This window comes from Urocitellus parryii, chromosome 3, assembly GCF_045843805.1.
Source record: "Urocitellus parryii isolate mUroPar1 chromosome 3, mUroPar1.hap1, whole genome shotgun sequence".
NCBI lineage: Eukaryota > Metazoa > Chordata > Mammalia > Rodentia > Sciuridae > Urocitellus > Urocitellus parryii.
This window is the reverse complement of record NC_135533.1, coordinates 123,170,675-123,197,667: the sequence shown is the minus strand read 5'-3', so window position 1 is coordinate 123,197,667 and position 26,993 is coordinate 123,170,675. Positions and strand designations below refer to the sequence as shown.

At 59.4% G+C, this 26,993-nt stretch overlaps 1 protein-coding gene across 12 annotated transcripts in view; it reads right to left on the bottom strand.

The window, feature by feature from the left end:
* The window catches only part of Rimbp2 (RIMS binding protein 2), a 201,945-nt gene that overhangs the window by 67,166 nt on the left and 107,786 nt on the right, over window positions 1–26,993 (bottom strand). For all 12 annotated transcript variants that reach the window (XM_026408023.2, XM_026408035.2, XM_026408031.2 and 9 more), the window contains exons 5-6: window positions 11,744–11,848; window positions 5,177–5,227 (exon numbers count right to left, since the gene is read on the bottom strand). In XM_026408023.2, the coding sequence (XP_026263808.2) occupies window positions 5,177–5,227; window positions 11,744–11,845 (153 nt within the window). In that variant the 5' untranslated portion in view covers window positions 11,846–11,848. The remainder of the gene's footprint in view (window positions 1–5,176; window positions 5,228–11,743; window positions 11,849–26,993) is intronic.

The window sequence follows — 26,993 nt, the reverse complement described above, 5'->3', positions numbered from 1 at the left end:
CACCGCTGGAGCTGCAGCCCCTTGGTTCCTCCGTCCAGAATGAAGTGCTATTTGTGTCTGAGATCATGGATTTCTAAAAATAAACCTAACATGTCCCGAGCCTATAATTAATTTCTCCAACTCATTAAAAAAAATCAGCAGGATTCTTCTTAAAAAATCTGAATGAGCTTGCCCAGGATGGCTGCCTTGGCTGAGGCAGGCACAGAGCCAGAGCCTGGGGTGAGCCGCGGTGACGTCAGGTTCTGGGGCCTGAGACACTGGCAGACAGGGGCTCCTGGGAACAGCGGCCACATGCCATCACAGGAAGGGCCTGGGAAGGGCCTGAGCTCACCGGAGGCACCAGAGGCTGCAGGTACCTGTGTGCCAGGTGAGACGCCTGGGGTGCATGGAGGAACTGGAACCCGGGTTTAGACAGCTCCAGGTACTTCTCGGTGCCCCAGGAGAGCCACTGCCCCCAGCCCCCCTGCAGCGGTGCCCACAGAGGTGTCTTCTGAGGAGCCCTTGAAATGAGCATAGCCATGGTCCTCAGGGCCCGGATGGGAAGGTGTGACGTCCTCAGGTGGCACGGCCGACCATGCTCCTGGCCGTCATGGTCACGGGGCCCAGACATGCAACCAAATTCCACACAACTGTGACCAGAACCAGAAAAGGAGTGTGAGTGGACCCTGGAAAGGTCCAAAGGAGGCGGCCCTGCCCCTGAACCAGATCCCCGCCGACTCCCCTGCGGTCCAGTGAACACTCTGTGACTCTGGAAGCCTTTGAGCTTTTGTGACTCTAAAGTACTTCAAAATAAAGAGGTTCAAAAAGTAAATAGTGTCTTAAAACTACGACACCACAAGGCCGGGCAGCCACAGTGAAGACCAGGACAGCAGTGCATGGACGGCCAGTGCTGGAGGATGCTATGTCCCACCCAGGGACATGAGCACAGCTGAGGTCACATGAGCCTGCACAGGACTCTGCACCCAGGAATGCCTCATGCCAGGGCCTGCGGCTGTGGGCCCTTGGGTACGTCTGCCCCTGTGTCGGTCCCACCTGCTCAGCACTGGGTCTAGAATGTGGCGCAGAGAAGGTGTCCACACAGGCTGGTCACCACAGAAGAAGTCTGTCCAGTGGAGAGCCTGCCAAGGAAGCCTGAGGGCCCTGGCTCACAGGCAGAGGAAGTCTGGGTGGGGCCGGCCTCCCTGAGCAGCACGGGGGCTCTCAGGAGAGAGGGAGCTGGGCTCGACTTGGCCCCCAGGCCTCCAACAACGGGATCGTCCTGCACTGAGCCAAAGGCCCCACTCCCCAGGTCCCCGCAGGTGTGAGATGCAAGGCCTTGAGGCTGTCCTGTCCACAGGAGGCTGGACTCTGCTTCCCTTTGTGGAAAGTGGCCAAGGTGATGAGGCACGGCAGAGTGTCGGCAGGAAGCTCTGGGCTACACGGTACTCATCTCAGAGGGCAGAGGGAGTGTCCAGTCTTCACGGTACAGATCACTGGCCGGGGACTGCGAGCCTCTGGCCCCAGTAGTGGTGTCAGGTGTGCTGTTCCTGCCGGTACCCATACAAGACTGTGGAGCTCCAGCCTGCTGAGCTCAGAGGTCCTGGGCAGGTGCTGGGAGCTGACTGTGAGTGGTGCATGGTGCCTTCTGCAGTGCAGCCGATGGCATGGGGCTGCCCACAGGAGGAGGGGAGCATGGCCCGGGTGTGGCTCTGTCCAGCCCGCTCTGGTCCCAACTCCAGTTCTTCAAGGGATGCAGGGATCTGTCTCAGGGTGAAACCCTTTATTCTAAGCTTCAAGGGTCTGGCAGGGCCGGGGCCACTGGAGGCAGGGGGCTGAGGGCTGTACGCAGCGATCCTGAAAGTGCAAGTCCTGTCCCTGCGTCTGCAGGTCCAGTGGCAAATTAGGGCAGGCTGTGTGGCCCTGTGGCCCTGCTGACCTCCAGCTGTCCCAAACAGGTCCCCACACACCAATCACTGTGTCCTGGGACTGGGGCTCTGCAATCTGTAATTCACAGTCCTTTGGCCCAGTGAGTGGGGCGTCCACTCCAGGACAGCAAATGGCCATGCTGAGAATCCCACCTTTGGGGAGGGCCCACAGCTGTCTGGAGAGCCACACTTCCCGGAGCCATGGCTGGCTGTGTCTCCACTGATCCCAGGGTGTGCTAATGAGCATGCCAGTGTCCCCATGAGGTGACCGGCTCTCTCCTAAGCATGAGCAAGGACAGGCAACTGTTGGTGGGACTGGACATACTCAGGAGGTGTGGACTGGCTTGTGTATCTGAGCTGCCCCATGCTTGAATGGACAAGGCGCAGGACTTGGGGTGGCACCTCAGGCTGGGTCTCTAACTGATCTGTGCCCAATGCCCAGGCCTGTCCAGCTGGCAGCTTCCCCTCAAGTGCACCGAGCTGTTGGAAATTCAGGTCATCACAGGGCGTCCCTCTGCCTCTGGCCAGTCAGGCCTGCTCCTGATGCCCATCACAGGGGAACTGGGTAAGTGCTGTGTGGCAGCACTGCCGTCCAGGGAACCTCTTCCTTGCAGGACTTTTCTCAGTGCTTAGGAGGTGACCTTGCTGGGCAGACTGGCCCTCACGACCCAGCTCTGCCAATTATGAGCTGTGTGTCCCCAGGAAAGTGGCTCAGGTCTCTGTGCCGTGATTGCCTAACCAGTGAAATGAGAGAATGACAACCTCATCCGTGGCTTTAAAGATTAAGTTCTGTCACGCTCCCCGCTCTGGTGCTGTGACTCTGGGACTGCAGGTGGCAGGGATGAGGCAGGCAGGCCAGGGCCTCAGTCAAGTGGAGCTGTGCGTGGGGCTTGCAGTCCCACCACCTCCGACTCAGCTTTGCCAGAACACAGCCTGTCCTCCCCGCAGGGGCCGCAGGAAGCTGGAGCAGGGTGGGGCTCCTGGCCGCCAGGCTCTTGGGGCTCATGTGGGACTGGCTCCACCTGCACGCTGCCCACTCACACTCCAGGAAACAGGGCTACAGCGTCCCAAGGCTGGACTTCCGCACGCGGCGTCTAAGGGCAGGGTCAGTCCTCCCAGGTGAGCTTCCGCGGACCTCTCTGTACCTAGCGGAGTGCTGTCTACATCAGGGTCCAATTTACATCCATATCTCAATCCTGGGAGATAGGTAGGTGGCTTGGGCGGGGGGAGGAGCTCTGTTACAGCCAGAATATGGGCTAACCAGGCTTCAGAGAACCGCACCCCCAAAAGATCCCCTCCTCCCAGCAGCTGGCCTGGCAGCCTCTCCAACAACAACACTGGACTCTGTAGACCCTGCGGCCTCGGGCCCTGGACTCTCCAATAATGTCACCAGACCCTGCGGCCTCCATCCCTGGGGGGCACACAGATCACAGACACCCATCCCAGGCTCCAGAGTCTGCCCCTCCGGCAAGCTTCCAGGAGATGCCAAGACCACGGGGTCTGGGTCCACCTGAGGACCCTCCTCCAGCAGAGAAGAGCTGGCCCTTTTCTGAATGCTAAGTGGGCTCAGAGGCTTGCAAAATGCCCAAAAGCCGGCTCCAGGGACAGTACGGCTCATATTCCACCTCCACTCCCCATGGAGAACCAGGCTTCCCGCTCAGCCGTGGAGGGAGCTTGCTGTTGGCACAGGGCAGGCAGGACAGAAGGGTACAGCACCCAGGGTGTAGTGTGAATTCGGATGACCCGTGCTGAATTCTGGGCACTGAGCTGTGCCCTCCCAGTCCCGTGGCTGCCAAAGGACCAGATCATCGTAACAACCTCTCTTCCCCATTGGTCATCTGAATTCACAGGACTATGTGACAGCATTGGCAGGACACAGGAGAGCATAGGCCCCGGGCCAGCCCCACAGTCCAGGGGACAGCACTTTGCAGGATAGTGCAAGCTCCTGGGCCCCCAAGCTGAGAGCCCATAGCCCCACCCACAGCAGCACCTCAAGGAGCCCAAGGGAGGGGAAGGGCAGGGCTGGCCCGGGGCTCGGCTGAGGGGCACCAGCACACGGGCAGGGGCAGGGCTATTGGGAGTACCTGCATGCTGTCCAGGGCGCTCTGCGTGGGGAGCCAAGCGAGACACAATCACAAAAAGACACTGTGAATAGACAATTCCCAGCAGCCACGCCGCCCTCCCCTCTGCCCTACCCAGGCACATGCTTCTCGCCTGTCAAAGCATGCGGTGAGGGGCTACAGCAGACCCTGAGCACAGCCCAGGGGAAGCCCCAGTGGGGAGCCCCAGGGACGAGCTCTGGGGGCCTGGAGGCAGGGGCTGCAGCCATGGGAGGGTGGAGCAGGCGGGGCCTGGCCTTCTGGGGCAGCGGGGCCTGGGGAGGGCAGTCTCCCAGCTGTGTTTCCTACCCTGTTCACATGGCACCCTGACACCCATTCACTAAAGGACACACTGGAAAATCAACTTCACATGTACGTGACGGTGACTGAACCTCCCCCAGGCCACACAAGGGTGCACATGCTGCTTTTGGTGGAGGCTCTTCCCTGGAGGTAGGGACAGGCCATCTTAAGGGGTGACCCTGACCATTATCTGGAGAGCTTGGACTCGCTGGGGGCTGGTGGCCAGGAGGAGTGGCGCTGGGCAGTCCACTCTGCCTACCCCTAGCGGGTGGCTCACTGTATGCCCTTGTCTTCAGGCCTCCGGCTGCTCCGCATGCATGAAGAGTACAGGTGGCCAAGGTCCCCAGAATGACCCCAAGAGCCCTTCCTTGATGCCTGTCCACCTTCTGCAGAGGAGGCTGGCCTTGTACCAAAAGCCAGGGCAAGCAGTGTCCACTGCCATGAAGCCACCCAGCCCAGCAGTTTTCCTTCCAAGTCCCCCTCCCTGGGGGGCTGAAAAAGGTCACTCCCATGAGGACGGTACCCTTGGAAGTGCCTTGGTGGCAATGACCACTTTGACTGCTAGGCTGTCCTTTATCTGATCCTATAAGTGCCTCCCCATGGTTGGTGCCACACCTTAAGAACGTCCTCCCACCACCCACCAGAGGACAGGAGGCCCAGAGAGAGCTCGCCCACAGTCCTAGGGACCATTCCCAGGCCAGCAGGGGCCAGTCCTGGCTTTCCCCTAAGAGCAGCCCCTGAGACAGGAGCTCTGACGCCAGCTGTGTGGCCGAGGGCTTCTCCCCTCCATGATCCAGTGTCCCCGGGGGAAAAGGTGGACATCGCCCTGGGGGTAAAGGTGGACATGGCCCCAGAAAGACGTGGCCCACTCACCTCTAGCAGCTGCACGGCTCCCTCGTGCTCTTTCTTAGCTTCAACCTGAGCCTTCCGCATGGAGAGAGAGAAGAGCAGTGGTCAGAGGAAAGGAGGGGCTGGTGGCTCTGAGATGGGGCCCCTAGCTCCCAGGGTCTCCCCCAGGGCCAGGAGCGGCTTTGGCTGGGTTTGATGCTCTTGTGGGCCCTGGGATGTGGCTGGGCCTGAGGGTGGGTGGTCTTGTCCTGTTCCTGAGAGGGGCCCAGGGAAGGACGCTGAGCCCCAAAGAGCAGAGTGGTTCTGCCAAGGCCATCACATGCTGTCGGGTTCCACATCCTCACCCTTAGGGACACGGCGAACAGCAAGAGTGACCCCAAACAGCTCAGGGGCTGAGATCTCCCTGGCCTGGAAGGAGGGGCCATGAGTGGGGGTCTTACAGAGGAAATGTTACAAATGTCACCAAAGACATTCCGGGCTCAGGACAGCCACGGCCCTGCACAGGGCAACTCCTGCAACCTTGGAATGCAACATTGCTCCTTGTCCTCTCCGACCTGGACGCTCCAGCATCGTGATGACCTAAGATCACCTCCTCTCCTGGAAGGCCCCTGAAGTTGCTGGGATCTACCCTCCCCTGCCCTGAGGAAATGAGCAAGGTCCCACACTCTCAAAGACTGGTGCATCGGCAGGGGCACGAAGCCTAAGTTGAGCAATGATACTTGGCCTGGGTCTTCTGGGAGGGAGGGAGATTTCTCCCTTTTTGGCCATAACCTGAGGGAAGTAGAAATTGGAGCCAGGTTGGCATGGCCAGGGTCCACCACGGGGAAACCCAGAATGAGTCACCCTAGAGAAGGTTGGGAGCCGATCCAGAGAGAAATGAGTTCTAATGGCACTTGGGATTTAGCTATGTCGGAACCAGCCGGTTTGAGCATTGGATCAGCCATATCTGAAGTCAGGTTTCCAGTTACTGGTGAGGACAAGATTTCCTTTGTGGATTTTCCATCTCTTGAAGACGAGAGTCCTTGAATGAACACCGTCATCCACCATCAAGACCATGGCACCCCTCATTGTAAAGTTGGAGAAATGGAAGCTCATTGGGGGTCTGAGAACCAGGGCTCCTTGGGTGCACCCCCCACCACCCCCACTGTGCACCCCACTCTGCAGGGCTCAGTGGGCTCAGACACTCCCAAGGCAGAAGCACTGATATCTGGAGAAGGAGTATCGGGCACCAAGAAAGACCCCATGCTCAGCTGAGACCCACTGTTCAGCCTGGAGAAATACGTCTGGGGCATCGTCCATCACAAATAGGCAAGTAGGCACTGTCCTCGCAGCTGCGGCTTCTCCCTGGGAAGACTGTGTGTGGGTGGACAGAGGGGGACCTGGGTCCTGGCACCAACTAGCATGAGAAAGGGCTGGCACTTCCCGGGGTCCATCCACGCCCACAGCATCCTCCCACGCCTCCCAGGAGGGGCTGAGAGCCAGGCAAGTGACCGGGACTCCGCTTGTCAATCATGCTCTTCTCCAGCCAGCCCAGATGGCAAGTGCTCAAAATTGTTCCTTTCTCAGAAAAACCCACCAGAGCCATAATAAATAACAGAATGTGAAAAAGGCCAGTGGTCAGGGGACCTGCGGGCCTGCACAAACAATGCCCCGTGGCATCCGTGGAATCGGGAGGCCTTCGCCCGGCAGGCCCACAGGGCAGTGCCAAGGCGGCCGGCACCGCCCAGCCAGGCTGGCAGCAATTCAGTCCTGGGCTCTGGATAGAAATGTAGGCTCATGTTGTCAGGCTGCCTGCAGGCTGGACCACTGGACAATCAGTTAGAACAAAAGTTAACAGATGAACCTGGCAGAGCCAAGTTCTTGCACAATCTCAGCAGCAGTGAGCGAGGCTCCCTCCCAGGGCCCCATCCACGGGCCTGCAGGTACCACCCTGCAGAATGGACCACACTGAGGGTGTGACTCCAGAGGACTGAGGCCCCTGGGCACCCTGGGCCCCTGAGGCTGGAAGGAGGGGCTGCTGTCCCAGGACCAGCTGCCCAGGAGGCTGCAGCAGAGGCTCCAAGCCAGCCATGCAGGCACAAGAGCAACACAATCCCCTTGACACTCAGAACAGGAATTGCCCAGGGGCCATGGCAGTGGGTTGGTATGACGGAGGAGCCAAGGGCCCTCATCAGTGTCTTTCAAGTCAGTTCCACAGGAAGCAAACAAGACCCTGGGAACCCGTGGAGCCTCCATGGGTACCCCGCCTTTGCCCTGGGCAGGCTCAGCAAGCTGGCAACATACATCAACACCCGAGTGTGTCTGGAGAAGTGCAGAGCCCCGCGCCTGCTCCCCAAACAACAGGATATGGCCTCCCATATCCCAGGGAGGTGGCCTGAGCCAGAGTACGAGGCCGCGGCCTCTCCAGCTCTGACATCTCAACAACAGCCTTGAAACTGACCACAATCAGCTCGCCAGCCACAAGAAGTTTAAACAATAGTCAACCTGGTCAGATCCTTAGATGCATTTTTAAAATGGAAACTCTTTGCTCATTCCATAGGTGGTTGTAGGACTGGACGTGGCCCACCCAAGACTGAAACCCCCACAAAACAGGGGGTTGGTGGACTCCAGGGGTCTCTCTGGCCTAGAGAGAAGGGCTCGGAGTTGTCACCATGTCTTTAGCCCGCTTTTGTCCTCAGGTTCCCATTGCTGACATGCAGGGTCCTGTGCCCACAGCTCTTGGGGGCTGTGGGGGGGGGGGCTGCGAATTCAATCCATGGGCATGGAAGGATTCGAATCTAGCACCTGTCCTCGTACTCTGGCCTGACCATAAGCTTTCCTCAGATGCTCCTGAGCACCTACTATGTGTCAGGCAAGGCCCTGGGATGTGGACGCTGTGTCCTGACAAAAGGCAAGCACAGGAACAAGCGGGCACATTTGGCGTCCCAAGCCCTGTACCACATGGGCAGTAGAGCACAGACTCCCTGACAAAATAAGCCAGTTCTGCAATGACCTGGGGACCTGCATTCTAGACAAAAGCCCCAAGAGGGGACAGGTTTGGTGGTCCAGCAAAGGCAAAAAGGCCAGTCTTCTGCGGAAAGGGCCATGCCAGTCCCTTGCAGATGCATCCTTCAGTGCAGCATTATCCAGAGCCCAGGCTGACCCTGTCTGGCCTGGCCGTGTCCCTGGGCATTGCTGACCTGAGGTGCTCATGCCCCTTGAGTGACAGCAAGGCCCTGTGAGCGCTCCCTCTGGGTCCCTCTGCCTGCTTGCCCTTCAACATAGCAGTGCCTTGGCACAGTGTCACGGCCTCCCCCAGCCCCACACTGTAAGGGGGAGGGGCCACCAAGGAAAGGAAGGCACCTGCACCAGCGATGGGCCCTGCTCCCTGGCCTTTGCTGTCTGCGTGTCCAGCCTGTCCTCAGGATGGCTGTGGCTGGAGAAGTGGCCCCAGAGGAAGCCACATGCCAGGAAGGGACAGCACCCAGCCACATTCCAGACACACTCCTGGCTGCTCATGCACCCTCTGCGTCCAGAGAAAGGGCTCCTGGGATCTGGAGGGCGGAAGGTCCAGCAGAGAGGGATTCCCGGGACCCCTTTCCGCATGCAGCCTCCGGAGCAGCCTGGCCTGCAGGAAGAGGCCAGGGCTCCATCCAGCAGGAGCTCGGGGAATGTGGGTGCTGAGGATCAGGGAGGGCAAGGACGGTCCTGAAGGAGCTCTTGGCTCCAGCCGGGAGTCTGGGACTGGGCGTGGGATGCGGGCGATGACCAGGGCAGCAATTAACTCCAGTAGGAAGCCAGAGCTAGACCAGGGGACACAGCCACCATCTGCAGAGCCAGGTCAGGCGGCAGGTGTGCAGTGCTGAGGACAGGGGTCGGGGGTCAGTGGGGCGGGAGGTTGGTGATGCCCCAGAGCCTGGGGAAAGAACTGGGGCTCCCAGGGGGCATCTGGGCTGAGACCCAAACCCAGGAGGCCACACACAGGTGGGGCTTAAGCCCCCAGGGCCAGGTGAGGTCACCAGCTTTCAGTTAGAGGGTGATTTTAGAGAGGTGTGTGGACAGGACAGAGCCAGGCTGGGACGGTCCTGGAAGCCTGCTGTGCACACGGGGCCTCTGGGTCAGAGAAAATGAGGGCAGAGAACCAAGCCCTGGGCATGAAGTCCACACATGGGGTAATTAGCTGCTTGGTGGTGTGAAGAGGATGGGCTCCAAGAGGGTTCGGGGATGTGGACAGAGACACCAGGTAGCTCTCCTGTGTCAGCACCCCTCAGACCCCCGCAGGGCCCGGACAGGCCAAGCACGGTGACTGACTGTTATCCTGGTGGGGGGACAAGAACGTCTTGGGCTGGATGCCAGTTTCCTGGTAGCCTGAGGGTTAGGCTCCAGCTCTGTGCCTGCAGTCCAAGATCAAGCCCTGTCCCCTCGATGCCCACAGCCTGCCTCCCTGGCCTTTGTCCTCTCCATCGTGCTGAGCTTGCTCCTGCTGAGGACATGAGTCCTTCCCTGGATCGTGGCAGGGGGGCATCTTCTGCTCACTAGATGTCACCGCCACCCACGGCCACCACCTGTCACACCTCCACTCCTCTCTGCATTTCCCGCGGGGCGCCTGCCATGGCTCGGGCTGCCTGGTCCTAGTGTGTGTTCACTTGCTCCCACTGGGCTGAGGCCAGGCTCCCTGGACAACGCCACCCCTTTCCCAGGACCAGCTGAGTGGCAGCCAGGGGCCACCAGTCCTTGATGAACAAGTGAGCAGGTGGACGGTCAGCCCAGGCCTCCTGACAGACATCCAGGGTGGAACTGGCTGGGAAGTGGACTCCAGGGAGACCTCACCAATCTCATTTCACTTGACGGTCAGTCTCTGCTTTAAGATTCAGAATTTCCAAGAAATTACACAATTGGTGCGTCCATAGTTCATCTGGTCTCTCTTCCTCCCCCAGAGGAAGCATCAATGCATCCAAAAATCGAGAGAACCATGAGCCACACAAAATAAGTAAACAGAGAGCGAGGGAAAGTGGGTGCCAAAGTGAGAGGCTGACCAGGAGCAGTCTGCTCTCCTCCTCGGAGTCAGATACTTCATCACTGTCCAGAAGCAGAGTCCTTGCTGGTCAGTACTTGCAGTTCTGCAGACTTCTGTGTGTCAGACGGGGCCAGCCTGGGGATGTGGCTTCCCCGTTGACATGAATGAATGCAGGTTCCCTCCCGGCCATGGGGGAGGCCCCCCGGGCAGGATGGAAGAAGACCAGAGCCGTATGTCCCTCCACCTGCAACCCAGCAGGGTTCCTCCCAGGCACCACACACGTGGTTACCAGGGGACAGCCAACTTCTGCGGCAGCAACGGAGGTTCTGTGGGTTCCCATCAGCGCTGGCTTGGTGAAGTCGACCCCTGGAAGGAGGCTTCCGGAACGACTGGAGGAAGGCCACCAGGAATCATCTGGCTGCTGCCCCAGCCCTTGCTAATCAACTTTGGAGGAGAACAGTGGCGATTCTCACCCCCAGCCCTGGTGGGAAGCATCACGTGGCCCTTGTGAGGTCAAGGACTAGAAAGGTCGTGGATGGCTACGGGCCTCCGTGGAGACCCAAGGCCTGGCCAGGGCCATGAGCCATGAGCAGTGACCACAGCCCTCTGGGGTCTCATCCCTCTGCTAGCCCCAACCAGGTGCTCTTGCCGGAGGGCCCACTGTCCTGCCAGGACGAGGAATGGGTAGGAGCCAGGACACTGGGCATTGGGGAGACACTGTTCTCAGGTCTAGAATAGTTCTAGTTCCTCGGGGCCAGCCAGCCCCTTGTTCCTGCAAGAGGGACTTCCTACTCATTGTGAGACAGCACATTGAAGGGCAGGGCCACCATCCTTAGCCCACCAGTCAAAGGGGCCTGGGGACGCACCTGACTCCTGGCTGGCTGGTCCCTGCTTCTCTCCTTCCCTGCTGTCCGTCTCACCTTTCTCCTCCTCTTTCTCTTGATTCCTCTCTTCTTCCTCCCTCCCTCTGCTTCTCCCTCCCTCCCTCAGCTTCTCCCTCTCCCCTCTCCCTCTCCCTCTCTCTCCCTCTCTCCCCCTCTCCCTCTCTCTCTCTCTCCCTCCCCCCCTCCCAATCTTGCTATAAATACTGCTCACCAACTTGCTCACTTAATAACACACCGTGCCAACAGCAGACACAAATCAAGTTTCCCCTTTCAGTGGTGCCCAACTGGGCCACGGTACGGACATGCCGCAGTCCACACAAGCGTGGCAGTTGGATGGGTGCTTGGTGGAACTGAGGTCCCATCCCCACCCCACACAACAACACTGGGACCCTGTTCTGCATTTCTGGCACGGTGCACTCCAGGCGGGGTGGCAGGGTGGACATCTCTGCACTGTCACTGGGGTCTGTGCTGCAGGTGGCTCCTCCCCAAAGCCGAAGCGGTCAAGTCCGTGCCAGGCATGGGTCAGAGCACCCTCCCGGGCCTCCCAGGGTGGACACCCAGTTGTGCACCACCGGATGTGGCTTCCAGGCAGCCCAAGAGAAGGCAGAGCAGGGTAGAGTAAAGACACGGGGGACCTGCAGGGAGGAGGGGCCCTGCAGCCCACGATGCACCCCCGCCGCCCCCCTCCCGCCCCCTCCCACCCAGCCTCACCTTCTGCAGAAGCTCGATCTCCTGCTGCTTAGCGTTGAGGACAGCCAGGGCTTGCTCATGCTCCAACTCCAGCTGCTGCCGCCGTTCAGCAGCCTCACGCATGTGCTGTGGGGACAGGAGGCCCCTGAGCGCCGGCACAGCCCACCATGCTCCACCAGCCACACTGCCTCTCCCGCCACCCCCAAGAGCAGCTCTGGTCCCTCACCCCCTCTCCACGGCCGGTGTCCCCATAGGAGGCAGAGTGGATTGGGAACTCTGGCCCAGCGAGGCCCCACCCCCTGCCTCTGTGTTCAGTGCTGGGAGCATCGGACCAGAGCTGCAGGGCCTCTGCGGTCCCCGGACATGAGGGTGCCCGCTCCTCTCCCCTGGTGGACATTCTGCAAGGCCACCCCTTCTCCTCCGGGTTGGGGCTCCCACTTCAGCTGGAGGACCTTACGGTTACCACAGGGGACAGGCAGTGAAGCCTTGCAGTCACACCACCGCTACATGGATGTCCACCCCAGGCCCACGCCCCCCACGTGGCCTCTTGCTCCATCTCTGGCCCCACCTGTGGCTCCCGTGGACCAGAGGTCACAGTCCGCAGGAAGAGTCCTAAGGGAGTGTCATTCAGGCCAGGTTTCTGGAGCTGAGTGAAGGGGTGTGCTCCTGGGGCGTGTCCCGGCCTCAGGACATCCCCCCCCCTCTTTGCTCAAAAGGCAGAGTCCAAGCCCCAGGGCCCAGTTCCAGCACTCATATGTTAGCTCTGAGCACAGACTGCTCCTGTCTGTGCCCCGTGGCTGGTCACCACCAAGCCCTGCAGCAGAACAGGGAGGGCATCAGAGCCGCTGAGGCCCGAGCAGCACACTCAGTGACCACGACCAGCCTTGGCCACAAGAGCACATGCTGAGGAATGACCTCACATGCGGGGGCACACGACAGACCAAGGGACTCTCACAGGAAGCACTGGCCACATGGTCCAAAGGGAGGAGACCAGAAGGGGCCCATGTCAAATTCAATTCAGTTTTCTTCTTTTTTTATATATATATTATTAAAAAATTGACTTTGTTGTCAATATTTTGAGATTTGGATCTTTAAGGTGAAAGTTCAAATTCCCTAAAAAGTGAGGAGATTCAGGTTGGGGATGTGGCTCAGTGACACGAGCCTGGCATGCCCGTCTCCTGTCCCACACCTGCTCTCCCTAGGGCTCCTGACATCTGAGGGTCCTACATAGCCACCAGCAACACAAGGAGGGCCCAGCACAAGGGGCTTGGGTCACAGCCTGCCTTCCTTGTTCTCCTGGGCTGGCTGGCTATCCCTTTCTGTTTATTTATTATTTTGTGATCTTATTTGTTTTTAGCCTCATTATCTTCACTTAGTTAGACTCTTGGAGGCTGGTAGCCTTCACCACTCATAGGGAAAAAGGCTCCCCTCAGTGAGAAGCAGGGGACAGCTTCCTGAGGCTGTGGACACTCCCAGGAGCAGGCAGAGGCGGCCCTGCTGAGAGGGGCGAGAGGGGCCGAGAGGGGCAGAGAGGCCTCAGTGCTCCTCCTGACACCCCCCACCGGCCAGAAGCCCCTCTGCCTGTGAGCATCTGGAGAGGGCCTTCTTGCCCCAGGATGGGAGAGGCATTTTGCAGAGAGCCGCAGCGGGCGAGTTATTTGCTGGCATTCAAGAGTGAAGTCACCTGGGGTGTGGTGTTGGGGGTGACCTCTGTACCCCTCTAACGTCTCCAAAGCTGCTTGGTGAACTCCAGGGCTGTAATTTCCCACAGACGAGTTGTAGTTGCTCTGTTGCCATGGAAACCCTCACAGGAACCCAGGATGCTCGGGAGACAGAGGTCCCCCAGACAAGGGCACCCATAAGACACAGGCGTACGTCAGGTACCAGAACCCCAACACACTAGACTGCAAGGGGCCATCCCCTTGGTCTATGAGCAGAAGACACCCAGAGGGCACACAGAGCCTCCCTGTGCATCTGGGAGCTGCTCCAGGACCCAAGGACACAAACTCGTCAGGCGCTCGTGTCCTTGCACAGGGTTTGCACACTGCTGGGCACAGCTTCCCATGCACTCTGTCGTCACTGATCCACTACAGGACGCACGCAGTCAGCCTGGGTAAACAGTGGCTGTTCTGTGCCATCAGGGAACATGACGGGACAGGTCCCTGCATGCTGAGCGCAGGAGCAAAGCTGTTGTCTGTGGCCTGCTGAATCCCAGGTGGGAAACCTCTGACAAAGGGCTGCCCACCCTGTTCTGAGCCTGGCATGAGTCTGTTTCCAGGGCAGGAGGGCTAGTGTCTGCTGTGACCCTCCTGTGACAAGGCCCTGACACACTGCCTTCTGGCCACCAGTGTGGGCTTAGCAATTCCTAATGACCTCGCTTCCCCTCTGCTCTGGTGGTCAGGATGCTCTGAACTCCTGGGCAGATTTGAGAGTTCTCCCATGCTGGCCAGGACAAGAGGGTACATGGCTGTGTCATTACGACGTGGAGATGGACAGGACGGCAGCCCTGGATCATGAGGTGCCTTCTGTGTGCCAGGCTCTCTGCGGGTCCACAGGTTCTCCTGCTCTGTGCCCAGAGCCAGGTGCTGCAGTTGCCGTTTCACAACAGATGCCAAGCACCTCACCCGAGTCACACGGCTAGAACACAGCAGGGCTGCGTGGCCATACTCCCAGGACAGCTGTCTGACAAATCCTTCCAGCTAGTTCTCTGCACTTCTGCTGGGCCTGACCATGGCCCAGGGGTCTTCATCTACTGTTGGGAAGGTGGTTACCTGGGAGAGGAGACACATTTCCTCTCGAGGCCTCATCAGAAACAAACTCATGGTCACCCAGCATAAGCCACAGAGGCTCAGGGGCAAGGCAGGCCTCATGCTGCAACAGTGAAGGGGAGACGGCAGCTCCAGGCCAAGAGAGGGAGACTGCTCACCTCCTGGGGTGCGAGGTGACATGGCACAGAGGCATGAGAGCCCAGACCCCTTGCCTTAAGGTCCCAGTCCAGCACGGCTGAGCCTCCAAGCCCGTGCCCCTCAGTGCAGCCTGTCTGCTTGCCTCGCGGGGAGGCCTCAGGAGGACCAGCCTGTCCCATGGCCCCTCAGACACTTGGGGCTCTCCCAGCCAGGCTCCTGCCTGTCGCACCACATCACCCAAGCCATGTCCCTGCCCTGCCCTTCACACTAGCCTCTCTGACATCCTTGTCACCCTACCACCTCACCCTGAGGCCCAGCAGGGCCTAATCTCCTGTGACCTCCAAGCCCTGGATAGCCGATGCCCTATGCGTCTCTGATGGACGGAGCTTCTCGGGGCACAGACACGCCCTCCCACTTCACCCACTGCCAATTGGCACCCCACCTGGGTGCACAGGAAGCTTGCTTGGCCCAGGGGTGGGCATGGCTCTCTCTCTCAGAGGAGGGCTGAGGATTACTCGCGCCGTCTCAACAGAGCCCCGTCCTTCCCTCAGCTCTGAGGACAGGGGCTGGCAGCCGACATTGGTGCCGTCCCCTCGCTTAGCCTCTGAGTCCTCAGGGCTCTCTGTCTGGCCTGCACCAACCCGAGTGCTAACTGCCTCCTGCCAGGTCCATTGCACCCAGTCAGCCCTCCCTGGCCGCACCCACACCAGGCACACCCTCCTGCCGCCAGCCCTGCCTGCTCCACAGTGGCCAAAGGTGGCCCCACACAGAGCCACCTCCATGCCTCTCAAGGACACCAGGGCTGTCTGTTGACATGGAACAGCTCCAGACTTCCCCAGGGCCACGGCGCCTCTGTGGCCAGCCCCAGTGTCGGCCTGCACTCTCGCCCTGTGCTCCTGCCCGACACTGAGGCCAGCCTCTGCCCAGGGCCATGATGCCACCATCTCACCTTGGGCCTTGGGCACACACCACTCCCACTGCCTGTCCCTGAATGTCCACAGGGTGGACGGCTTTGCACATTTGTTCATTTATTCAGAGTCCTCCTCCCCTGATCCCTGAGGCCACAGACTTGAACATCCAGCCCATGACGAGACAGGGTAAAGGACAGTTGGACACGGCCCTCACACAGCCGCCTGCTCTGTGCCCTTCCGAGACTCACGGCCTTGCTCGAAGCTATACTGCAGCCTGCTGTGACCCGTAGCCTGCTGTGACCTGTGACCTGTGACCCACAGTCTGCTGTGACCCACATGCTGCTGACCTGTGACTTGCTGTGACCCACAGCCTGCTATGACCCGTGACCCGCTGTGACCCACAACCTGCTATGACCCAAGACCAGCACTGACTGGTAGCCTGCTGTGACCCAAAACCTGCTGTGACCTGTGACCTGCTGTGACCTGTGACCTGCTATGACCTGTAACCTGCTGTGACCCACAACCAGCTCTGACTGGCAGCCTGCTGTGACCCATGCTGGTGAATGTTACCCAAGTCCCCCATCTGGAGAGGCCCTGCTTCCGTGTGCACACAGAGCTGAACACCAGCTTTGTGGAAGTCCCTGGGGAGGGAGACCCACATGGGGCTGCAGGGAGCTGGACTTGGAGTGAGAGGCAGGAGAAGACCAGGCCCACGCTTTGCCAAACCCAAAGGCAAACCCAGGCAGTAGGCGCACACCAGCTCTCCTGGTAGGCCATGCTGGCTGAGGATGGCGCTCATCAAACTTCCCCGGGGGGGGGGGGGGGGTCAGACACCAAGATGGGTCAGGAGGGAGTGGACAGGTAGCAGACAGGAGGAGAGAGATGGGCTGGAAGGCTGAAACCATGGAGCTGGGAAAGAGGACTCAGAGGCCAGCTATGAATCAGCCTCCCCGCAATGGGACCCCAAACACAAAGCAGGCTAACATGTCACCCTGGCACCAGAACAGACTCAACCACGGGTGGGCGCTGATCTCCTAAACGCATCACCTGCGCCTGTTGGTCTGTAGAGGCCCGGACTGCAGGTCAGTGTTTCCCAGGTGCTGGTCAGGGCTTCCTGCTCCCACCAACCCTCACATCTCCTCCTTTCCTCTCCCCTGTCCCAAGCATACAGCCTCAGGGGGAAGGGACAGGGCAGGGTACAGAAACAAAGGCCTCCAGGCTCTGTCTGTCTGCAGCCTGCACCAAGGAGTCTGAGAAGACCAAGGAGCTCCTGCAGGAAACCAGGCCACAGCTCCCCTTGGGGTCTGCAATGGGTGGCAGAGGGACTGGACACTCAGGGGTCCAGGAGGGGCCCTGCTTTCTACACAGGCAGGTGAGCCCCTGGGGACACACACTGGCAGGGGGGAGGGGCGCGGAAGAGGGATGACTAGGCCATTTCGGGTTATCTGTTCTGCAGTGCAGTCGTGTGGCCCGAGGGCTCATCTCTGACCAGCAGGAGACCCAGGAGAGCAGTGTGACACCAGATGGGTGGAGGGGTGGCCTTGCTGTGTTCAGGTCTGTGGTCAACAGGTTTACATGACTTGACAGCCACATGTTCCATAGGAAGTGGACAGAAATGTAACAATGGGAAGAAGAAGTAAAACCACTGAAATCCCAACTGCTGACAACTCAAGAACAGAAACTGACAACCCAGGAAAACACGGCCTGAGGAGGGCCTTGTTGCTGGGACCCACAACGCAGCTTCAGGCCTTGTCCAGCAGCCGAGAGGCGCCTAGGGCTGGCCAGGATGCAGGGTGCTCTCCATTCCACCCTCGGCCCACACAGTCGGAACAAAGTGAAGGGGATCCAGGGACACCCTGCACTGCCAGTTCATCATCCCCTCACGGTCACCATGGAGACCCTCTATGGACAGATGGGTGGAGGGGTGGCGTTGCTGTGTTCAGGTCTGTGGTCAACCGCGGGAGGCCACCTCCACCCCTGTCTTGCTGTGCTGCTTCCTCTGCCCTTGCGATCTGCATTCCTCCCTAGGGCCCACAGGTGTCCGGACTGGCCCTTCACCACCTGGCCCCTGTGCCCACTCTCTACCACCCCTCTTGTCCCCACCCTGGGGCTTTCCTTCTCTGAGGGGGCCTTTCAGTTCCTTCCTGCCCAGAAGGCATCCCTGACCACATGGTGGCAGCAGCCAGGAGTCCCTCCAAGAAGACCCCTCCCCATATTTTGCAGAGAGTCGTCCCACCCCTTGGCCCCCGGAGTTTGCGTGTGACACCCGTGAACACACGTCGAGGTTAGCGGACCACATAAAGGGGCATCCCCTCCTGTGGTTGGTGGGCTGGCAGGGTGCCAGCTGAGAAATGCTGGACACTCTCTGACACACATGGTGAGCACCTGCCTGAGAACTGAACCAAATGCAGAAGCACTGCCACAGTCTGGCTGGGCACAAAATAACCAAGCCGCCATGAGGCACTTGTAGGTTCAAAACAGGGACTCCTTTATTATCGGAACTCCCCCGAACTCCACCCACTCCACCCACGGGGCCCATCCAGGAACCACCAACCGGAAATCCCTCCTCCCGCACCTCCCCAACCAACGTGAACTCTCCAGGAATCCCCGCGAGAACTCCAAAGTAGGGGGCGCCCGAGGCGGACAGCAGGTGTCTAATATACAATTGAATACACAGCTTATCGTAACCATCATCATCTCAACAGCTGGCTTGCTGAGTCACCTCTCAACCACTCGGTTCTGGCAAAAATGCCATGCATCATTCCAACTCGGCTGTGGCTCTCAGCAAAGCACAAGATGAGGAGATACTATTGGGGGTGACATCACCCAAGCACCTTGATTCAGGCCAGCGGCCCTTGGTGGTGGTCATCTGAGATGCCCACCTGCAGCTGACACACAGCCTTCCTGTTGCTGTAGAACAACTGCAAACATGCTTTCCTGGAGTGCCTGTCCTAGGCCTGCCCAGCCAGGCTCAGCACCTTGGGCAGCTCCAAGCGATTGAGGTTTGCCACATTCTGGAAGCACCCCGGAGCTGCCATGTCCCCACCTCCATGACAACCCAGGCAGGAGAAGGGGAAATAGGCCCAGAGAGCTGGAGTGCGTGTGGTCAGCGGTCAGCAGGATCTGAACCTGAGAGTCTGCCCCCTCCCCACTCTCTGCTGTCCCAGACACCTCTGTGGTCCCAGTGAGGGACATTCTGCAGGTCAGTGCCTTTGTAAACCTTCCTGTGGTGTCCAGAAGTTACTCCCCACCTGGCCCTGGGGCTCTCAGGCCCCAGGACCACCTCTGCCCCAGAGGAGGCTCCTGCCTCTGGCCAGTGCAAGGAACCATCTGCATCTCTCCTGGGGACACTTCACAGCCCTCCTTGCCTTCCGCCAGTGGTCTTGATGCTGGCCATCCCTGGAGCACTGGGTCTGGATCCTCAGAGAGAGGCTGGAGTCCCACCAAATGTGTCACCTCTGGCTTCCACTTCCCAACGGGACACCTCCTGAGGGCACGCGTCTACCACATACAACAGACTCCCCTCCCAAACCCGTGCCTGTGGAGGCTTCATTGTCCAGCAGTGACATCTATATCCAGCTCTTAAGCAGCCTGTCAGTGTCGAGAGGCTCCTTCCCCAGGACGGCCAGGCTGGGACATGGAACACAAGAGCAGTGAACCACCCGCCTCATGAGATCAAAGGCGGGTTGTGCTCTGCTGCGGGCCTGCCTGAGCAGAGACAGGAAGGAGAGCCAGACCCCGAGCAGGGCTTAGTAGCAATGCCGTCACTGTCACTGGTGGGATCCGCTGGGCTTGGGATAACGACTGAGCTTTCTCTGACTGGGTTTCTTCTCACTGGCATGGTGAGATCACACCCAGCTGAATCTGCGTCTTTAGATCCAAGGAATGGCAGCAGCAGGTGACTCCCTGCCCACCTGTGCATTGGGCCCTCTCCGTGGGAAAGCCAGGGCCAGTTCTGGAAGCCAGGCTACATTTCAGCCTAAGCATCTCTGTTTCCCACACTGGAGACAACGGAGTAGTCAGGAGCCTCTGAGGAAGCCTCCGCGCTTTCCTGATCCCTGGCCTCCCTGACCACCTGGACCTCCAACCCTCAGGCCTATCCCTGAGTCCTGACAATCCAGGGTGACCTGGGGCCTGCAGGGTTGGGGAGATGGCTTCCCTCATGCCCCAGTGGTTTCCAACCATCAGCCAGGGACTCTCGCCAAAAAGTGGAGGCGACAGGCCAGCCTGGTCTGTATCCAAAGCCACGTGCAATGTTGCCAGCTATGTGTTCTGGGCAGCCACGTGCCTCTGTGAGCATCAGTTTCCTCATCTACTGTATGGCTGGAAAGAGCAGCACCTTGCTTTCCAAGATGGGCGCCAGGAGCAGAAGACATGCTGGGCCAAGTAATGGGCTGAGTGGCCTAACAGCGATGCTGAGCTCTGGCGGGGGGGCAACTGCTGTTTGCCTCATATCCGTTCCCTTCCACTGTCACTGCCCTACACCCCCTTCCTGCCTTCTTACTTCTTTGATTCTTAACTTTCTTGAGTATTCAGCTTTCACACACCCACAGGACCACTGCCCGAGGTGCAGGAGAGAGGAAGTCCAGAAGATAGACCCTGTCTGCTTCCCGGGGCCCCATCAGGACCAGGGCGTACCACCGGCCTAGTCCTGCTTCCTGGGGGCCCACCAGGACCAGGGCTCACCATCAGCCTAGTCCTGTTTCCCCAGGGTCCAGTCAGGACCAGGGCTCACCACCAGCCTAGTCCTGGTCCCCAGGCCCCATCAGGACCAGGGCTCACCATTGGCCTAGTCCTGTTTCCTGGGGCTCAGTCAGGACCAGGGCTCACCACCAGCCTAGTCCTGCTTCCCCAGGGTCCAGTCAGGACCAGGGCTCACCACCAGCCTAGTCCTGCTTCCCGAGGCCCTGTCAGGACTAGGGCCCACAGCACAGCTGCCTGCTGTGTCAGGTCCCGGGTGCTGGCTTACTCAGGACACATGTCTCCTCTGGCACCCAGCACGTGGCCACCCTGAGCAGGGTGCGTTCCTGGGCCCAGGCCATGCCTGCCAGGAACTGGTGCTCCTCTTCAACCACAGGCAGAGGCCTCTTAGGAGGGTGCAGACCCCAAGGTCCATTGTGGCCACGTCTCTGCAGCGTGCCAGTCCTCTGTGCTCCTTGGCTGTGCGCCTGGCCTCCTGCTGAGGGCGTCTTCTCTTCTGTCCCTGGGTGAGCCCTGCTCCAGGATGACCTCACCTTAGCCAGTCACAGCTGCAAAGGCCCCATCTCCCCATAAAGCCACATTCACCGTCCTTGGGTCAGGACCTCACAGGCTACCCTGAGCCCTAGCAGGAGGGACGCCCTGTTCATTCCAGACCCACCCCTTCCTTTAGGCCCTCCATCACTGAGGATGCCACCAAGTGTCCCCTTCCTGGAGTTTTGTCCCTACTGTCCCCTTCTCCTCCATAGCCTTGCCTGGAAAGCTTGCTGGCCCAGGCCCTTGTCACCAGGCATGTCTCTTGGTGAATCACCACCTCCCTACCAGGTGGATGGAGTCTCTCATGCCCCTTCCCATCCCCCTGCCTCTTCACCATCCTTGGCCATCTCAGAAATCCACATTTACTTACTGGACCAGCAGTTTTTCCTGTGCCCAGTGCCCAGTGTCCAGTGTCCCTGCTTCCCAAGAGCAAAGACCAGCTTAGGTGAGCTTCACTGCACTCCAGGCCTCTGGCACAGCAGGGCTCTGTACCCAGGGCTGACCCACTGGAGGAGGGATGTCCCAGCCCTTAACACGTCCCTTGGGTCTGTGATGAGCAATCCAAACACCTCCCTAACATCTCCACATCCCTTCATTCCTCTCCCCGTCTGAGACTATTGTGCCACTGTCCCTCACTTAGTTATGAAAAGCTTCCTGATGGGCCTTCCTACCCTGCTCTGGCTGGCTTCAATCTCTTCTCTGTGTGACAGTCTTTGCAAACACAAATCCAGTCATTTTCTACTCAGCTCAATAGTCTTGCATGGCTGCCCACTGCTCCACAGAGAGGACCACATTCTACAAGGATCTGCTGGCCAGGGGCTGCTGGCCCACTGAGGTCTCCTCCCACTCTCCTCCAACTCAGTCTCTTCTACCTGTCATACCAGTCTTCCCTCTCTCCTGTACTCTGTGATCCCATGTACCCCAGGACCTTTGCACACCCCATTCCTTCTGTATAGAATGCTTGTCTCCCTCCTCTCCTGAACAACCCTCACATATTCTCACAAGCTCTAGGGAGGCTGAATCACTGCCTGGGTTTCCCTGAGTGTGGTCTGGACTCAGCATTGAGCACTTCCTGCATGGGCAGTATTAAAGATGAAGAGACGGTTATGATTCCGGGACTATGCTCACTGCCCTTGCTGCCCCCCCTACTGTGGGGTCTTACCTGGCCTGGGCTGCTGCCTCTCTGTTCTGATTTGCATTTCCTGACAGCTACCCAGTCCAGACCCCTCTTGCGCTTCTCAGCTCCGAGTGCTGAGGGACTGGCAGGGGAGCCCAGGAGCCAGGCTGCCCCCGCCCCAGACTCAGAGCACCGGCTACTGGTGGGAGGGGCCCATCTGGGAGGCCAGGCCATTCTGGAGCAGCCACAGCTGTCGGTGCCTCTGCACAGAGATGCAGGCGATAGTAGAGCAAGCAGCCAATTTCCTGCCCTGGCTGGTGTCTGAGTCTCCTGTGCTATCAGGCATCTAATCTGCTCAGCGTGTCCAGCACAGGCTTGCTGGAGAGCCAGCCCTGGGGTCGCTCCGTGGCTAAGCCTGCTGCAGAGTTGTTTAGAGTCTGAAGATTGGGACACAGGAAACGAGCTACCAAACAGATAAACCTGGAAAAGTCGGCGGGCAGCGTGGATGTCTGGCAGCGTGAACGCCCAGACTCTGGGATGAGGCTGGTGCACCCACGGACACAGGTGGGGTGGGGCAGAGGGAGAGGAGCCCAGAGGAGGGCGACCCTCATCTGGAGTCCCCTGTGAATCCCAGACGGTCAGCTGTCCTTACACAGAATAAATCCCGGCTGCCTGCATGAGATGGCCCTACCTGTTCCTGTGAGAGCGAAAGCCTGTCTGTCTGTCCTCCTTTGAATGGCGATAGACACTCGCTGAGTTGAACCACCGAACTGTCCTTTCACACGGGGCCACAGCTAGACGTGCTAGGACTCGCAGGGGCCTCGCAGAGCCTCTTCTCGCCTGGCCCTGTGCTGCAGTGTGCAGAGGACAGGGTGGCCCTTCTGGAGTCACGGTTCAGTTTTAAATAAAGCCAGTCTGTCTCAGTCTCCCTGGAGACACCAACTCCCGAAGCTGCCTGAGGATCCCCAGGGTGTGGGTGGCTGGGGATGGTGCCAGCCAGGGCTCTGGGGAGGGGAGTGCGGCTGGGGAGCTGGGGAGGGGCTGCTCCCCTCTGCGGGTTCCCCTGAAGCGCAGCCCTCTCTGTGCGTTCTGAAGGGGGTGCACTGAGCGAGGGGATGACCATGTGTGAAAATAACTGTTTTCATGCAAACGCTACAGTCGGGGGCATCTGAAAAGTGGGGAGGGACGTTTGGATATCAGCATCTGCAATGGTCAGGGGCTGGGCCCAGAGGCAAGACCATCTCAGGACAGCCTCCTACCCAGGGCAGTGACACCCCAAGGGCCAGAGTCCTTTGCTGAGAAACCTCCTGGCTGAGGAGGCTGCCGGGGACGGGGCTCCGTGGGTCCAGGCACTGGAGCTGCTGCCCGGGAGCCACGGGGGGGGGGGGTGGACAGAAGCAGGGAGCAGGACATGACGCCCACCTGGCCTTCACACCACAGGACTGAAACCCCAGCCCATCCTGCAGGCCAGTGTCCATGGCCGTCAGAGGGAAGCAGCATGACATCTGGCCCCTGCTTCCTGCAGCTGGCCAGACTGTGGGCTTGCCCTGCTGACACTCCAGGTCTGCAGCAAAAGGGGAACCCAGGACAACAGAAATTCCCCCCATAGCTCTGAAGGCTGGAGCCCCAGGTTGAGGTGTGGGCAGCTGGCTCCTCCTGAGGATCGGGGGAGGATCCTCCTGCCTCTCCCAGCTCCCTGTCCTCTTGGCCTATGGCAGTGCATGACCTCCCCTCCTGGCCTGTGGCAGTGCACGACCTCCCCCTCCATCTCTTATCTCATGTGAAGGTGTCGGTCTGCACACTAGGGCCTGCTCTAAGGCCTCCTGTCATTTACCCCACAAATGCCGTGGTGTCCAGGTGAGGCAGGCTGTGCCCGAAGACTCTGAGTGGACATGGATCTGGGGGAGCGCTGGTCAACGCAACAGCGCCCAGCAGCTTCTCAACCCCAGTTCTGTTCTTGCTGGGTCCCGTGGCCTCCCTTCAGGTAATGGCCTCCGCTGTGGCCCTGCCTCTGCTGCTGCACCTGATGTCACCCAGCCGGGTGCCTGCCTCCTTGAAGGGTCTCCGCACCACTGCACCAAGGTGACTGGAGAGTGTCCTCCCTGCCCTGAAATAAGGACAACTGTCCCTCTGCTCCGTTACACAGCAGGGCCATCCCAGGTCCCCAGGAGGGCACACTCAGGACGATGGCATGCTCCTGCGGCCACTGTGACTGCCACACCAAGCAGCTCCTTTTCACGGGGCGTGAGGTGCCAAGGGTCAGAAAGGCCTTGAAAGGCAGCATGGCGGCGATGCTCCCAGGAAAAACACTTAGGGCTTTTGTGAAGAAAAAAATACTTTCTTCTTTACTTGGGTCCAAGAAGCTAGGGAACAAAACTTCCTGGGTTTACTCCATTTAATCAGTTGATCAGACCAACACTGAGGACTGTCCCAGGATAGATCCATGTGGAGCCAGGGGTGGAAAGATCCCCGTCACCCAGTCCAGACATCGGGGACACTCCAGCCACCCTCTGGGGAACTTCAGGCTACTTCCAAGAGAGACCACAGCCAGCCACATAGAGGGACTTCCACAGAAGCACGCGAATCTCAGCTCTAGTCAAGCCACGACGCCCACTTGCCTAGACTACTTCAAAAGGGTTTTATGTGGCTGGTCTCAATGGCCACACCTCCTGCTATCCACCCCCAGGTAAGCCTATCCCTTTAAGTCAGGCAGGACCCATTGAACATGGCAGAAGTGACCTCATCGTTACCAGTAAAGCCGTCCCAACCCTGAATGTGAAATGTACCTGGAACCTGATCACTCTTTGTCCCTTGTTTCTCTCCTGCCTGCCATGACACTGACCTGTTACTGACCCTCTGCCTGGACCATGGCACGGAGGGAGGCCACTTCCTCAGCACCTGGAAGACACTGTAGCAGTTGCTCAATGAATCCATGCTTAATGAGCGAGCGAGGCTCTGTCGTGAGTTCACCTGGCTTTCTCAACAGCACAATCTCGGTGGACTTCAAGTCTGCAGGAAGCCAGTGCCCCAGGGAACAAAACCGTCTCCTCTTAAATCAGCCTGTGCAGACGGCCAGCCTAGGTCTCCATGTGAAGCTCCTCGGGAGTCCCCAGTACAGTGGACACGGCCTCTGAAAAGAACCTGGTGTTGGAGGCTCCTTGATTCAAATGAGCCATCAGAGGCCAGGGGGGGAAAAGCCACGCACCGTCTCTGGGTGAATTAAATCACCAGGACCGGGACGAGCAGCAGGACAGCCATGTTTGGAAACAGAGTGGCCAGGGTGGGACCATGACCACCAGGGTAACTGTCTGCCCAGACAGGCTCCGAGGACCCGTGGGACAGCCCCAGGATGCACTCACTCCGTAGTGACATGAAATGAGCATTCCCCACTAATGTCCCCATGTCCCCAGTCATGTCTTGGGCTTTGAGCACAGTGTCAGATGTGAGCCCAAGCAGCTGACACTGAGGACCACCAGTCATCAACGAGAGACGCCGTGGTGGACACTTCAGCCTGTGCCACCCAGGAGAGCTGGGCCGCCTTCTCCGCCACGGGCAAGGGGCTCCAGCATGGACCCAGAGTGCTTCTGCACCCAGGATCCCATGCTCGCACTGCTGTCCCCAACACAAAGCCATGGCTGTCCCCAGTGCTTTCCTGACAGCAAACTACCCCGAGCTCACTGGAAACCCAAGTCCAGGCCCCACAAAGTCCTGGCTGATCCTTCCCCCTGCCCACCTCCAGCCACCAGTCGATCAACTCCACCTTGAACACAGAGCCCTGCACGCCCTGCCGTGTGAAGCCACCTAGCTTTCACTCCTGGACCTCAACCCCGATGGCCTCCACTCCTGCGCCTGGCCTAACTAGAAGGAGGTGAGCCCTTCCCAGCCCAGAGGGGATGTGCCTCATGCCCCCTGGGCCTCCAGCATCTGTGGTAGACTGACTGCAAGTCGCCCCACCTGTCCCTGCATCCCGTGGTGCCTGGTGACACGCGTCACAGCTCCTGCCTGCCATAGGCAGAGTCCTTTCCCCAAGCCTACACACTGGGCCAGCAGGATGCGGTGATGTGGCTGGTGCCAGCCCTGAGTTGGTCCCTGCTCCTCTGCTCTTGTCCATGGTCCTGTCACGCCTCGGGCAGTGACCCTACACACCTGCCAGAGGATGGGAAGCAAGGGACGAGGCCAGGTGTCCCGGCCAAAGCCAGTGGAGCTGCTCCAGGCACATTGCACTGCCTTGATGACCCAGGGGACTGTCAGCCACAAGCATCCATGAAAAGCACCATGTCACCCCTCCCCAGACTTGTGATCATAAACGAGCAGGGACTGTTTTAAGCCACTGGGGCTTGGGACAGTTTAACGCAGCCTGGGTGATAGGTCCCGAGCTCCTTGACAGGACAGATGCTAACATTCTTGGAATTCTACCTTGAATGCCTCGCCAGGGTCAGCCCCAGGACGGTTTCACCCTTGAGTACCCTGCCCTCCCTCCTGTTGAGGGGCACCCTGTGTCTCCAGCAACCCTGCTGCAGCAGGGACTGTCCAGCACCCCCATGGCCAGGAGGTCATCCCTGGGTGCTGACAAGGCTGCCCCTGGGTGTCCCCTCAGCTCACATGCAGCTGGGGAGGCCTCTTTTGAAGGCCCAGTCCCTCCCCATGCCCTCGCCCTGTTTCTACTGGGCACTGCCGTGGCCTGGTGAGACACCGCATGGGCTCCCTCCCTACTCCCTGGGAAGGACACTGGGCCTGCACCTAATGACTGTAGCCCTAGTACATGGTCACTGCCTGTCCTGTCCATGAATGAATGAACAGCCATGGGATTCACACCCGGGGCCCAGGAGCATGTCTGAGAGCTTGTCACATGGACACCTGCTCAGAGGCACCACCACAGCCCCTCCCCTGACAAGGACGCGGGGACGGTATCATCCCCAACTAGATGGGGCGGGTGGCACCAGGGTCTCTTGAACACGGCCCTCAGCCCTCTGTCCACTCACACCCTCTGCTCCTGGTATTTGAAATATTGCAGACCAGGGCCAGCAGGAATGTCCTGCCCTGGAGCTCCCACCAGAAGGTTCCTCCTGGACTCTTCCTGGGGGAGGCAGCCAGCCTTATCC